This window comes from Myotis daubentonii, chromosome X (genome assembly GCF_963259705.1).
Source record: "Myotis daubentonii chromosome X, mMyoDau2.1, whole genome shotgun sequence".
In the NCBI taxonomy this organism is placed as follows: domain Eukaryota; kingdom Metazoa; phylum Chordata; class Mammalia; order Chiroptera; family Vespertilionidae; genus Myotis; species Myotis daubentonii.
In genome coordinates, this window is record NC_081861.1 from 137,553,361 (window position 1) to 137,567,575 (window position 14,215).

The 14,215-nt window shown below is 53.8% G+C and overlaps 1 protein-coding gene across 8 annotated transcripts in view; it reads right to left on the reverse strand.

The window, feature by feature from the left end:
* Positions 1-4,540, reverse strand: part of SHROOM2 (shroom family member 2) — a 95,038-nt gene extending 90,498 nt beyond the window's left edge. For all 8 annotated transcript variants that reach the window (XM_059679089.1, XM_059679084.1, XM_059679088.1 and 5 more), the window contains exon 1: positions 4,233-4,540. In XM_059679089.1, coding sequence (XP_059535072.1) covers positions 4,233-4,397 — 165 coding nt within the window. In that variant the 5' untranslated portion in view covers positions 4,398-4,540. The remainder of the gene's footprint in view (positions 1-4,232) is intronic.
* Between the last annotated feature and the right edge of the window lie 9,675 nt (positions 4,541-14,215).

Genomic DNA, 14,215 nt, shown 5'->3' on the forward strand with positions numbered 1-14,215 from the left:
AGCAGAGGTGCCACCTGGGTACCTATCGAGGGAAAGGGCACCCAGGGGACGTCCGGCAGTCTGGAGGGGGTCTTCTGGTTGTCAACCCTGGAGAGGGGGTGCCAGTGGGTAGATGCTGCTAAACATCCTACAATGCCCAGGTCAGCCCCCCAGAGAGAACATGCCGGCCCAGGATAGCATAGCAGCAGGTTTACTATAAAAACTCGTCAGATGGCCCTAACCAGTTTGGCTCAGTGGATAGAGCATCAGCCTGCGGACTCTAGGGTCCCAGGTTCGATTCCCGTTAAGGGCATGTACCTTGGTTGCGGGCACATCCCCAGTAGGGAGTGTGCAGGAGGCAGCTGGTCAATGTTTCTCTCTCATCGATGTTTCTAACTCTCTTTCCCTCTCCCTTCCTCTCTGTAAAAAAATCAATAAAATGTATTAAAAAAAAACACAAACTCGTCAGATGGATATGAGAGTCGTTCACTATGGCACTGCAGTGCATGCCCCACAACAGCAGGTGGCCCCGGCTGCAGGGAAAGCAGGGACATTCGGAGCCCAGAGCTGGTCCTCAAGGTCTTTCTCAAGACTCGCCAGGTTGGTGACCCCCAGCGCACATCTATCCAGTGGGCTACCCAAGGCCTCCATCTGAAGGTCAAGGCCTGAGGCAGCCTGGTGCGGCGCCCCTCCCAGTTCTAAGATGTACACTCTGTGAGGCTTTCTAAGAAGACCTCATGGTCACAAGAGTCCTCGCACTGGGTCCGGCTCCTCCCAGCCAGATTCTGTCAGATCGGAAAGGCACTGTCTAAGACCCCTGGGCCCGAATATATATTTAGTCACAAAGTTGTTGTTTTTTAAATCCACACCCAAGGATATGTTTATTTATTTATTTACTAGAGGCCTGGTGCATGAAATTCATGCACGGGTAGGGTCCCTAGGCCTGGCCAGCAATCAGGGCCAGAGCCTTCCTTCATTCCGCACCACCCCCTGGTGGTCAGCGCACATCATAGCGAGCGATCGAACTCCCAAGGGGACACTTTGCATATTAGCCTTTTATATATTTTTTACATATATTTATATATATTATATATATATATGTATTTTATTGATTTCAGAGAGGAAGGCAGAGGGAGAGATAGAAACATCAATGATGAGAGAATCATGGATCGGCTGTCTCCTGCCCGCCCCCTAGTGGGGATCAAGCACACAACCCAGACATGTGCCCTACTAGAAATAAAACCCGTGACCTCTTGGTTCATGGGTCAATGCTCAAACCACTGAGCAACACTAGCCAGGCTATGTTTATTGATTTGAGAGAAAGAAGAGAAACATCGATCAGTTGCCTCCCATATCCAACTGACCAGGGATCAAACCCGCAACCTAGGTATGTGCCCTAACCAGGAATCGAACCCACAACCTTTCTCGTGTACGGGATGACCAACCAACTAAGCCACCCACCCAGGGCTAATCACAAAGTTTTTTAAGTGCAAAAAGTCGATTAGAAGAATTACTATCTAATGAGACCTGAAGATTTTTCGGTAGCAATAGGGAAAGAGTCCAAGCTCAGGTTTATCCAAATTCTGGTGTGAAACAAGTGTCCCCAATGCTCATCACAGAGGCTATCTCCATCCTCTCTAAGTGGTTAGAGCTGCACCCGCTCTCCTTCATCCTTTCCTAACAACGTGGTAGTTACCATAATTGCCAGCTGCTGAATTGTAAGCCAGCATCCCTGACAACTAACCCAGGAAAAAAGACAGTTATGGAAATACCATCAATACCGTTCCGTGTGTGCATGTGTGAGCACACATGTGCGCACTTACACGTGTGCATGAACATTTAGAACACAAGCCCAAGCTGCTCTGAATGCTCTCCCTCCAGAGCAAAGAAACCACAAATCTCCTTGAAGCGCCTGTAAAAACGAAGCAGCAGTGAAAGGGAGGGACGCATGAGTATCTCAGATAAGAATCACAAGCATTTGAGTCTGTAAAATCCTGAAGCACAATGCAGAAAGGCTGAGCACACACTGCTTCTAGCCCGGCCACAAAAATGTTCCCCCAAAAACCTTAGCAACCAATAGGCGAACTCAGGGGCCAGGGCCTCCCAGCCCCGAGAAGGCCCTGGTGTCTGCCGGTGCTACTGCCCAGTCCTTCGGTTTCCGGAATGGCGCCTCTTAGACACGGAGAACAGGAGGCCATTACACTGGGGTTTCTAGAACTTTGGGGTCCTCTTAGACACAGAGAACAGGAGGCCACTGGGGTACCTATTGCCATATGGGTGATCACTTCGTAACTTATATAAATGTCGAATCACTGGGTTGTGTACCGGGAACTACTATAATATTATACGTCAACTGTAATTGAAAAACAAAAAATATTAAGCAAAAAGAAGGGGGGAGAACTTGGGGTACCTGTAGAAAGGAGGAGGTGCTTTGGGGTCCCCTTAATCAGCTTCTAGTAAGACAAGTAAATTGTAAAGTGACTTCCAGCTTTCTCACTCGGTTTAAGGCCAAAAGCAAGACTTCAACTTAAATAATGTTTTTCAACTTGTTCCACCTGCTATGAAGACACAGGGTGGGGCCAACGTGGGTTTACAGTTGTGAGTACTCAGCCAGTTTATTCTTGTGTTGTTATTTAATTACTGTATTCTCTTCCATACAAACAACGGTAAACCTAGGTTTGCCCCTCCATGAAAGTTGAATCGTGTATCTTTTCTTTAAAAGAATACATGAGATACTAAAGGTCTGAGTAATTTACCCAGTATCTTTAATTTTACCATCAGAAATGTCTTGTAAAACCTTTATTTAAAAGGGACAGGCAAGCCCTGACTGGGTTGCACAGTGGGTTGGGGCACCCTCCCATACACCAAAAGGTTGTGGGTTCAATTCCTGGTCAGGGCACATAGCTAGGTTGTGGGTTCAATCCCAAGTCTGGGTGCATATGGGAGACAACCGATCAATGTTTCTCTCTCCCCCTTCCTCTCTCTCTAAAAAAAATTAGTTAAAAAAAAGGTGATACACAAGGATATATTTTTTAAAATAGATAGAGGCAAAATACGCTTTCATACCCAAACATGCGGGGAAAGTGCCCTTGCTGGGCCAGGGCACAATGCCTGCCCACCATCTTTCCAAAGAGCACACAGTTCAACACCAAGTCAGCGCACTCTCACCAAGCCTCCCCTCAGTTCTGCAAAGATAAAACGGAGCCAAAGCATGGAACAGAGAAGTTTGATGGCTCCTTGGCTATCTGAACCACAAAGCCACTTCCCAAATTCATGGCCGAGGGCGGCTTAGCCGTCACCAGGCTTCTCCCTGCACCGGACAAGCAGGAAAGCCCAGAGAACGGCAGGTCACCTTCACTGGCTCCCAACAGCCAAGCATTTTACATTGTAAATGGAACTTTGTCCCTAGGAATGCCCTGCCCAACCCTTCCCAAATGAACGCACCAACCCCACACTTGGAGCCAGAAGAAACAGGAAGATTTGGTGGTTGTTTGCGTGTTTTTACGGGGTCCGCTGGTCCATTTCAAGGTGGGTTTGTATTTGACACAAGAGAATTCAGTTCTAAAACAGCCCCCTCTCCCCATCTCTTACAGGTGAAACACATTCCCGATCAGACACACTAGGAATCGTTATTGGAGCCGAAACTCCACGTCTATAAAGGCGCCGAAAAGTTCCCGTAGCTTCTGCAGGTCTCCAGAGCGCCGTGGAACTGGAAGCCGAAAGTCAGTAAATATTGATGGGCTGATGGGAATCGAGAAGCTGCGCTGGCGGCAGCTGCTGGGCTGGGTTTCCCAGTGATCGGGGCGCGGGTCCGAGGGGCGCAGAACCGAGCGTCCACAGAGGCGCACGCGGGTGGGGCGGCTCCGTCCACCCCTGGGCACGTGGGAGCGGCTCTCCCCGGCCTCTGGGCAGCCCCACAGGTGCAGGCCGCTGCGGGCCAGACCGGGAGGGGCCAGGGACCCCGTCCGGCTCCTTCCCGGAGGGGGAGGGGAGGGGACCCGGAACAGAAGCCATTTAAACTCTGCGCGGGGCCGGGAGCCAGCAGGGCTGGAAGCCGCCACGGAGCGGCGGGGATGGCGCCCGGACGGCACACCTAGACGTGGCTCGGAGTCCACCTCCCCGCGGGTGGCCCGGCCCGACGCGCGCCCTGGAGCCCGGGGCGCGATCGCTCCGCTCCCTCGGGTGCCCCCACCCCCTCCGAGCCCCCCGCCCGCCGGCGCGCTGTCACCGCGCGGGTCCCGCGCGCGCCCTACCTTGGTGATGACCAGCGGCTCGCCGTGCTCGCGGCCGCCCTTCAGGGTGAAGCCCCACGGGGCGCCGCCGTTCAGCTGCACCTCCACCAGGCGCCCGCCGTCGGCCGTGCGCCCCTCGGCCTCGGCCAGGCGCTCGGGCCGCGCACGGGGCTCGGCGCCCTCCATGGCGCGGGGCGCACAAGCGGCCAGGCCCCTGAGACCCCGGGCCCGCGCCCATGCACCCCGGGGGGCCCGGCTGGCCGAGGCGACGAGTCTGCGGGCGCCCGCCCCGCCGCCGGCCACCAGCGAACTTGCGCTGCAACTTGAGAGGAAAGTGCCGGCCGAGCCGGGAGGGAGCCGGGAGGGAGCCGGGCGGCGGAGGGCGGGCCCGGAGGGGGCGGGCCGGCGGGGCGGGGCGCGGCGGGCGCGGGGGGCTCGCGCCGATCGGCGGGCCGAGGAGCGGGGGCGCGCGTAGAGCGGGGGCGCGCGCTCGGGGCGGGGGACGGCCCGGGTCTGCGGCCCGAGGCCCCGCCCGTCTGCCCGCGAGGCCCTCGGAGGTCCGGGGCGCGTCAGCCCGCCCCCGGGAAGACCGAGGCGCGGCAGGTGAGCCGCGGGGCGGGCCGATCGGCGGCCGGAGTCCTTGGCGTCTCCATCTTGGGGCGCGCGGCCGGCCCGGCGCCGCCGCCTTTGTGGGCGCGGACCGCGGGCGGAGACCTGGGGCCGCGCAGGTGAGGCCGGAAGCGAGCGGGACCGTGGGTCCCGGGAGCGCCCCGCGCGCGCCCACACCGGCCGGAGAGTTGGGAAGGGGCGCCCCCTGCAGCCAGGGTCCCACCGCTGGACCTGTCCCCACGAGGGACGACGGACTGCTCACCCTCCCACAAAGCCCCTCTGCAGCGCCCAGCCCAGATGAGGAATGGCATCTTTAAAAAAAACAAAACATATTTTTATTGATTTCACAGAGAAAGGGAGAGGGAGAGAGAGAGAGAAACATCAGTGATGAGAGAGAATCGGCTGCCTCCTGCACGCCCCTCACTGGGGATGGAGCCCGCAGCCTGGGCACGTGCCCTGACCAGAATGGTACTGTGACCTCCTCCTGGTTCTTAGGTCAACGCTCAGCCACTGAGGCACGCCCACCAGGTGAGGAATGGCTTCCTGTGGGCTCTTCCTACAGCTACATCCCAGAAGCGTTTCCCCTGCAGACCCTGTTCTCGCTTTCAGGGATTTCCGTCACTAGGACTTAGTGTCCCAGGGGACACTCCTACAAGGGCCAGTGCGTGCTGGGCTGGCATCATTGCATGTTTAGGACATGAACGGGTGTGCCACCTCTTCCTGCCTCTTTTTCAATTTCCATAAAAGTCCGGAATAAAGAAATCGCAGTATTTAGGTATTTGCATGCTTTGCAAAAAACAATTGTTTTCTTGCCGTTTGTAGTTATGAAGCCGGACGCTGATGAACGCCTGTTTCCTCCAAGCAGCTCCATCTGTCCGGGCTGTTAGCAGATGATGGCGCTGGGACCGGCGGCAAGGACAAGACGGGACAGCACTGGACAGACTCTGAGGACCACCCGGGCCTCATCTGGGCTCTGCCACTGAGGAGCCAGGAAGAGGAGCTCCAACTCTGGTCTCTTCAGCGGTCAAGTGAGGGGTCTGCATTCTGTGCTCAGGATTCCATGGCGATTGGAATGAGTGCAGACTCCCCTGGCACCTGCCCGAGGCTGGGCAGTGCTCACTGCCCCAGGAATGCCCTCCAGGCTGTGGGGTCCTCAATGCCTCTAGTTAGAGCAGCGGTTCTCAACCTGTGGGTCGCATCCCCTTTAGGGGTCAAACGACCCTTTCATAGGTGTCGCCTAAGACCATCGGAAAACACATATATAATTACATATTGTTTTGTGATGAATCACTATGCTTTCATTATGTTCCATTTGTAACAATGAAATTGGGGGTCACCACAACATGAGGAACTGTATTAAAGGGTTGTGGCATTAGGAAGGTTGAGAACCACTGAGTTAGAGAAATAGGCCTTTTTTCCCCCTTTTTCAGCGGAGCCTTGGAGAGTGTGCCCGTAAGAATCAATCTCAAGTGTACCGTGACTGTGGTGGCCCCACGAATCCTCACAGACTGATTAAATTGCACAGAGTTGAACACACACACACACACACACCCTGGCCGGTTTGGCTCAGTGGATAGAGTGTCATCCTTCGGACTGAAGGGTCCCGGGTTTGATTCCAGTCAAGGGCACGTACCTCCCTTGCAGGCTCCCAGCTCTGGTCTGCGGCAGGCAGGAGGCAACCAATTGATGTGTCTCTCCCACATTGGTGTTCCTCTCTGTCTCCCCCTCTCCCTTCCACTCTCTCTAAAATCAATGGAAAGATATCCTCGGGTGAGGATTAAAAAATAATAATAAATAAATGCACACACACAGGACTGCGTGTAAACTGGGGAAATCTGAATGAACTTGGTGGCGTGTGTCATTGTATCAATGTTAATATATTATGCTATCATGTTGGGCAGTGGTTCTCAACCTTCTGGCCCTTTAAATACAGTTCCTCATGTTGTGACCCAACCATAAAATTATTTTTGTTGCTACTTCAGAACTGTCATGTTGCTACTGTTAGGAATCGTCATGCAAATATCTACAGGATGGTCTTAGGCCACCCCTGTGAAAGGGTCATTCGACCGCCAAAGGGGTCGCGACCCACAGGTTGAGAACCGCTGATGTTGGGAGATGTTATCATTGGGAGAGGCAGGGTCCAGGGTGCCAAGCGCCCTCTGTAACTGGACTCAGCTCCTCTCAGCACACTCCCTCCGGGACCTCCATCACCCCCTTCCACGAGGGATTAAGCGGCCGGCCTGAGGTCACTGAGCCAGGCCCTGAAGGACTCGCCTTCCTCCTGCAGGACCGAGGCCAGGTTGGGCAGCGGAGGGCAGTTCTGACACGGATGAGGGTTGAAACCCCCTGCCCTGCGTGCATTGCTGCCGCTCTCTCCCTGTAGGTCCACCAGTAAGAGCGGCTTTCACTGCACGAGGGCGTGGGCTTCCCTCTGTAGGAGGTTTGGACACTTGGCCACACCGTGAGGCTCCCTTGATCTCCAAACAGCAACAGCCGATAGGAAGGAGGCTGCAACCTCCGGTGGGAAGCTTTGCCTGCAAAACTGGAGGCCACTCCAGGCCTGTGAGTTCCCTTCTTCCGTTGTTAGGACGCATGCGCTGTTTAAAGTGTGGGACGTGAAGGGACTAAATAAATGGGGGTTAAAACGTATTCTTAATATAAATTTTTACCAATAGTGAATGAATCAATCAATAAAAGGCAAATTGGCCCGGCCAGTGTGGCTCAGTGGTTGAATGTAGACCTGTGAACCAAGAGGTCATGGTTTGATTCCCGGTCAGGGCACATGCCCGAGTTGAGGACTCGATCCCCAGTGGGGGGCGTGCAGGAGACAGCCGATCCATGATTCTCTCTCCTCATTGATGTTTCTCTCTCTCCCTCTCCCTACTTCTCTGAAATCAATACAAATATATATATTTAAATAAATAAAAGGCAAATTGAACCAACTTTCAGAGAACCATCAATAGCTAATCACAATATAACCCAATACCTACCTTTTCAAATCAGGAGCGTTTATGAGAGGGTGCTTAGCTGCAGCCACTATTTTGAAAGATTCATATTTTAAAATACAGCTTTAGAAAGACGTTGGCTATTTTGCAGTTTGGCCTTCATATAAACTAGCCAAGGAGCGTGGGCTTCTGAGGTATTTCTTGAGCATCTTCCCGGCAGCCTCCGGGTGGGGAGGTGGGAGGTGGGGAAGGAGTGTAAAGGGTGCAGGGAGTGTGGGGCACTAACTCCAGCTGCGAACACAAAGCAAGCAGCCGCCAGGAGACAACTAGAGCCCAAGTCAGTGCAGAAGGGCGTCTAACTGACCAGGACAGGAGGGGAAAGGGTTAGGGACACCTGAGGTGGCCCTGCGGCTGGTTCCCTCTCCCTGAGTATTTCTAGCATCTCCAGGAGGAGGAATAAGGGAGCTGTTATCTCGCAGGCTGAGAGGCCCTGGGCTCCTCAGGTGGAAATCATGACCCAGGAGCTCTCTTGGTGGGGAGCTTGGCAGCCTCAGCGCTGGAAGGCAGAAATCTGGCCCAATCGGGTTCATTTGGAATCTCTGAGCCTCAACATCCCCTCCCCAGGGTGTGTGTGTGTGTGTGTGTGTGTGTGTGTGTGTGTACGAGGTAGTGGCTGGGCGATCAAAAACAAGTGGCTTGCCTGACCGGTGTGGCTCGGTGGTTAAGTCTCGACCTATGAACTAGGGCGTCACGGTTTGATTCCCAGTCAGGGCACATGCCCGGGTTGTGGGCTCGATCCCCAGTGTGGGGCATGCAGGAGGCAGCCGATCCATGATTCTCTCTCATCATGGATGTTTCTCTCTCTCTCTCCCTCTCTCTTCCTCTCTGACATCAATAAAAATATTTTAAGAAAACAGACAAGTGGTTTTCTTGCTGAAGAACTGAGTTGAGTGCCTGATAAGTGGCGACTGGAGGCCCGCGGGCAGGTGAGGTGAGTCAACCGTGAGTGCCTTTAGGGCGCGTGGAAATCTGAGGCGCCTCTGGGACACTGTTGTTTCCTAGGGCTGGCTGTTGTCACACATCACCATCACCTGCTCAAAACAGGTGACCTGTGCTTCTGTCCTGGAGGCCAGAAGTGTGAACTCCAGGTCAGCAGGGCGGGCCCTCAGGGCAGTGGGGCGAGCCTGTGTCCTGCCCCTCCCGTGTCTGGTGGCCGCACCCCTTCGATCTCTACCCCTGTCCTCACAGCCTCTGTTGTCTGCCCAGGCCCCGCCTTCCTCAGCCTGGAGGACACTCGGGGGACACTACAGGGCCATCTGCAGAAACCAGGGGGGTCTGTCAGGGTCGCCAAAGGAAGAACACACATGGTGAGGGATTGTGAATGAATTGGGTCACCTGGAGACCACATGGGCTGAGCCCCAAATGTTGCCAGCCCCCAGCGACGGGCAGTCAGAGGGTTTAAGGACTCTGGGGGGCGGTGGGGCGGGGGGGGGGGGGTTCAGCGGGAAACTCTCTGGGCAGGTCCGGATCCTGGGAAAGTCCGGAGGGGAGAGATAATGGTCTTAGCAAGTGGAATGTGGTCAAGCGAAAGGGAATGTCGGTTGTGAAGTGGCCTAAAGGTCAGTTCCCAGGGGGAGGCAGGGATGATTCAATTATTTGATCAGACCTCACAGTCTCTTCATCTCCAACTCCTAAATTTAATCCCACGTGCAACGACCCTGTAGCCACACACAGGAGCAGTTCCGGGTTCCTGGGGTGAGGCCCTGCTCTCTGGGGAACATGGCCAGGGCTCCTCGGGCCCCAGGTCCCGGCTGGGACCACTGGAAGGCGCTCGCTGTTAGCCTGGAGGGGCTGTGGCTAAAGCCCCACGCAGGCCCGCCACTCTTAAGGAGCCACAGCGCAGGCTGGCTATCTGCTGAGGGTGGGGGTGCGTGGGGAAGGCTCATGCTGCCCTCAAGCCCAGTGAGGACTGCTCCGTTCCCATAAAGATATGAGAGGGGAAGAGAGAGAGAGGGGAGAGCTTACTACTCAAGTTAGCAGGCTGCATCCATTGTGATCCGAGCAAGGATTTTAAATGGCAGCAACTTCTTTACAAGAGACAAATGTTTTCCCCAGGAAAAGAGTAGTGTAGGGGGGTGGTAAGTGGCTTTTTGCATCTGTTGTCCCCCACAAGCACCAGTGGTCACGGTTCGATTCCCGGTCAGGGCACAGGCCCAAGTTGCAGGCTCGATCCCCAGTAGGGGGCGTGCAGGAGGCAGCCGATCCATGACTCTCTCCCTCTCCCTTCCTCTCTCTCTAAAATCAACTTTTTAAAAAGTCAACCAATGAGTGCATACATAAGTGGAACAACAAATCGACATTCTCTCTCTTCTTCCCCCCCTCTCTAAAATCAATAAATAAAAATAAAGTGACAGCCAGGAGAGTATGCAAACTTCGAGAGCTCACTAAAGATTCTGTCACTCTCTCCCTCTCACCCCACAAATCAACCAGGGCCACAGGCACACACGAGGAAACGGGACCATGTGCGCATCCTCAGAGCTGAAATGCTTCGGGTGCCGAGGGGACGAGGGGCAGGAAGCCACTGCTGCTGGGAGGGCTGCTGACTGGATCCAGAAACTTCCTCCGCTGGCCGCCAGCCAGAGCCCTTGTGTCAGTGGAATCTCTCTGCCCGAACTTCAAGGGATGGAGACACACTTGACCAGCAGTAGAAATAGCAGGAAGTAGCGGAGGACGACTATCTGAAAGGTGGTAGCATTGTTACTGCAACAAAAATGTCTCCCAGGCGCAGTAACTTTCTAAAAAGCTAATCTATCATGGTAATTCTTTACATTTGCATAATTATACACTTCAAAAGGGGCACAAGAAGTATCATATGACTGGCTTTTTTAAAAACATATTTCTTGCTGAAACCGGTTTGGCTCAGTGGATAGAGCGTTGGCCTGCGGACTGAAAGGTCCCGGGTTCGATTCTGGTCAAGGGCATGTACCTGGGTTGCGGGCACATCCCCAGTAGGAGATGTGCAGGAGGCAGCTGATCGATGTTTCTCACTCATCGATGTTTCTAACTCTCTCTCTTCCTCTCTGTAAAAAATCAATAAAATATATTAAAAAATAAAAATATATTTCTTTATTGATTTCAGAAAAGAAGGGAGAAGGAGAGAAACATCAATGATGAGAGAGAATCATTGATCAGCTGCCTCCTGCACGCCCCCCACTGGGGATCAAGCCCGCAACCCAGGCATGTGCCCTTGGCCGAAATCAAACCTGGGACCCTTCAATCCGCAGGCTGGCGCTCTATCCACTCAGCCAAGCAGGCCAGGGCTGATTGGCTTTTTTTTCAATCCTCACCTGAGGCTGTGTTTAGAGAGAGGAAAGGAGAGAAAGACAGAAACTTTGATGTGAGAGAGAAACATCGATTGCTTGCCTCCCATATTCTCCCTGACTTGGGATTGAATCTGAAGCCTGGGTATGTGCCCTGACCCAGAATCAAACCCACAACGCTTTGGTGTACAGGATGATGCCCCAACCACCGAGCCACCCGGCCAGAGTCAGATACATATCCCTACTGCATGCGCCGGGTTGCTAGGAGGTTGCTAATCTCCCAGCGTGCTGCAGTGCTAACCACAGAAGCCCTTGAGGTTAACGTGTGGATTTCCTATTCTCTCCTCAGCCGCTGGAGTAGCAGCGAAGCAGTCATTTCAAAATCACCCGCAGTCTGTGGTTCAGGAGCGGGTCTCGTCCTCTCTGTGAGGTTTGTTAGACGCGTTTCCTGGAGATGAGGACTGAGCTCCCAGACATGGCGGTCACTGCATCACCACATTACCGCAGTGAGCTCCAGAAGGAACACAACTTAAAACAAGTTTAAACTATGTAACATGCATATATACACACAGGTCTATGTAACGTGTAACAAGTTTAAACTATGTAACGTATATGTACATGCTATGTAATATGTATATATCTCCTTCCTTGACAGTACAGGTGTAGTCACACAGCATCAAATGCGGCCACCTGTGACCTGCCCCCAACGTCTCCAAAGTGGACTCCTGGTTGCCTCAAGATGAGGGGCGAGAAGGCGACGCCCTGGGTCTGGCTGGTTTGTAGACTTGCAAGGTGACAGGCACGGCCCCGGGTTCCCTCTGGAGGAAGTGCTTCCGGCGCAACAGGCCTGGGCTTCCACCTCCGTGACCTTGGACATGTTCCCTCACCTCTTCCCACGCCTCACACACCAACTAGAAATAAAGATGAGCCACAGGATGGAGGGGAGATTTAAGCAAGACATGAAGCACCAGTGCGTCCGGCTCACAGAAGACAGAGCAGATACTGATGTTAGTTTGATTTTCTTCCTCCTTTCTGAACACAAACGCCCCGCTCTCCTTCCCACACTCGGTCTTGCTTCCTGCCCTCTCAGGCGGAGGTGACTCAGTTCAAGGGCCGGGACGCATTCTCTGAAGTGGCCAAGCTGAGGATGCTCTCGGGCACTATTTCTCTCTCCTTTTTAAAAAAAATGTTGGCCCTAGCCCAGTGGTCGGCAAACTGCGGCTCGCGAGCCACATGCGGCTCTTTGGCCCCTTGAGTGTGGCTCTTCCACAAAATACCACGCACGTACAGTGCAATTGAAACTTCGTGGCCCATGCGCAGAAGTCGGTATTTTGTGGAAGAGCCACACTCAAGGGGCCAAAGAGCCGCATGTGGCTCGCGAGCCGCAGTTTGCCGACCACTGCCCTAGCCTGTTTGGCTCAGTGGATAGAGCGTTGGCCTTCGGACTGAAGAGTCCCCGGTTCGATTCAGGTCAAGGGCACATGCCCGGGTTGCGGGCTCCATCCCCAGTAGGGGGCGTGCAGGAGGCAGCCAATCCCTGATTCTCTCTCATCATTGATGTTTCTACCTCTCTCCCTCTCCCTTCCGCTCTGAAATCAATAAAAATATATTTAAATAATAAATAATTTTGTTTTAATGGTCGGCAATGTTTCCCTACCATTTTGTTTTATTTTTTAATATTTTTTAATTGATTTCAGAGAGGAAGGAAGAGAGAGATAGAAACATCAATGATGAGAGAGAATCATTCATTGGCTGCCTCCTGCACACTCAACACGGGATGGAGCCCCACAATCCGGGCATGTGCCCTGACCGGGAATGGAACCGTGACCTCCTGGTTCCTAGGTTGATGCTCAACCACTCAGCCACACCGGCTGGGCTAGGGCACTGTTTCTGAATCCTTGAATGTCTGTTGCTTTTCGGCGGAAAGGGCAAGGTTCCTTCAGAACCCACGCTCTTCTGTTTCATCAGGGGAAGTCAGTGCCCAACAACCACCTGAATCAGGCTCCTTGGGTTCTAAGCCTGGATTCCAGGCCCATTCATCCCGTGGAATGTTTGCTACTGAATTCCCCAGGCGTGCAGAGGAAGGACTCAAGGCCAGAAGATGAGGCGCAGCCCTGTGTGCCGATTGCAAGCTATGTAGCGGACCCCTAGCGTTTGCCCAGTTCATGGGATCAAGGGAACCAAAGGCATGCTTGGTCCCCTCCCCGGCCACACTCCTCCACCCCTTCTGGCTTTCTCTGGAAACTTCCAAACGAAGGTTTCCTCAGGTCCTGATGGCTGTGTCCCAGCAAGTGAAGCTGTGATGAAGACCGAATCTCTGCCCTGGCTGGTGTGGCTCAGTGGATAGAGCATCAGCCTGCGGACCGAAGGGTCCTGGGTTCAATTCCGGTCAAGGGCATGTGCCTGGGTTGTGGACTCGATCCCCAGTCTGGGGTGTGCAGGAGGCAGCTGATCAATGACTCTCATCATTGATGTTTCTGTCCTCTCTCTCTCCCTCTCCCTTCCTCTCTGTAATCCATAAAAATAAAAGAATTTAAAAAAGACTGAATCCCTATCCGGCACACCCAGGTTCGCCTTCTGCTTGAGCTTTATTTACTCAGCGACTGGCCAGTTGGCTTTCGGGGAGAAAGCGTTGGAAACGGTGTGTACTGAGGTGGGGCCGACTGTGATTCGATGGGCCCGTTGGAGGCGTTGAACTGCTTCCGGTGCCAAGAGCCCAAGTGGCCGTTGCTTTCTCAGAGCCCTGGGCTCTCCTCTCATCTCCACCCCGGGAGCCTTCCTCCGACTTCTTCCAGAACATTGTCCGGAAGTGCTTTCTTTCTCAGCACAAGTCGCTTTGTTTGTCTCCGCGGGTCCTTATCTGGCTTCTTCCTCTTGCACGTGCTTCCTTTTCCTCCCAGCATCCTGACTTCGGTCCCAAGTTAGTCCCAGACATTCCTCCCTCCCGGGGGTTCCCCAGCCGAAGGATGTTACTCACCACTGCCAGCCTCAGGCCTGCACCCCTCACTGGGAATTTGCATTTAGAATTCTCTTTGGCTCAGGCGGATGTTGATCCATTTGTCAGCATCTATTTTTTAAAAATTGTATCTCTTTATTGATGTCAGAGAGGAAGGGAGAGGGAGAAACATCC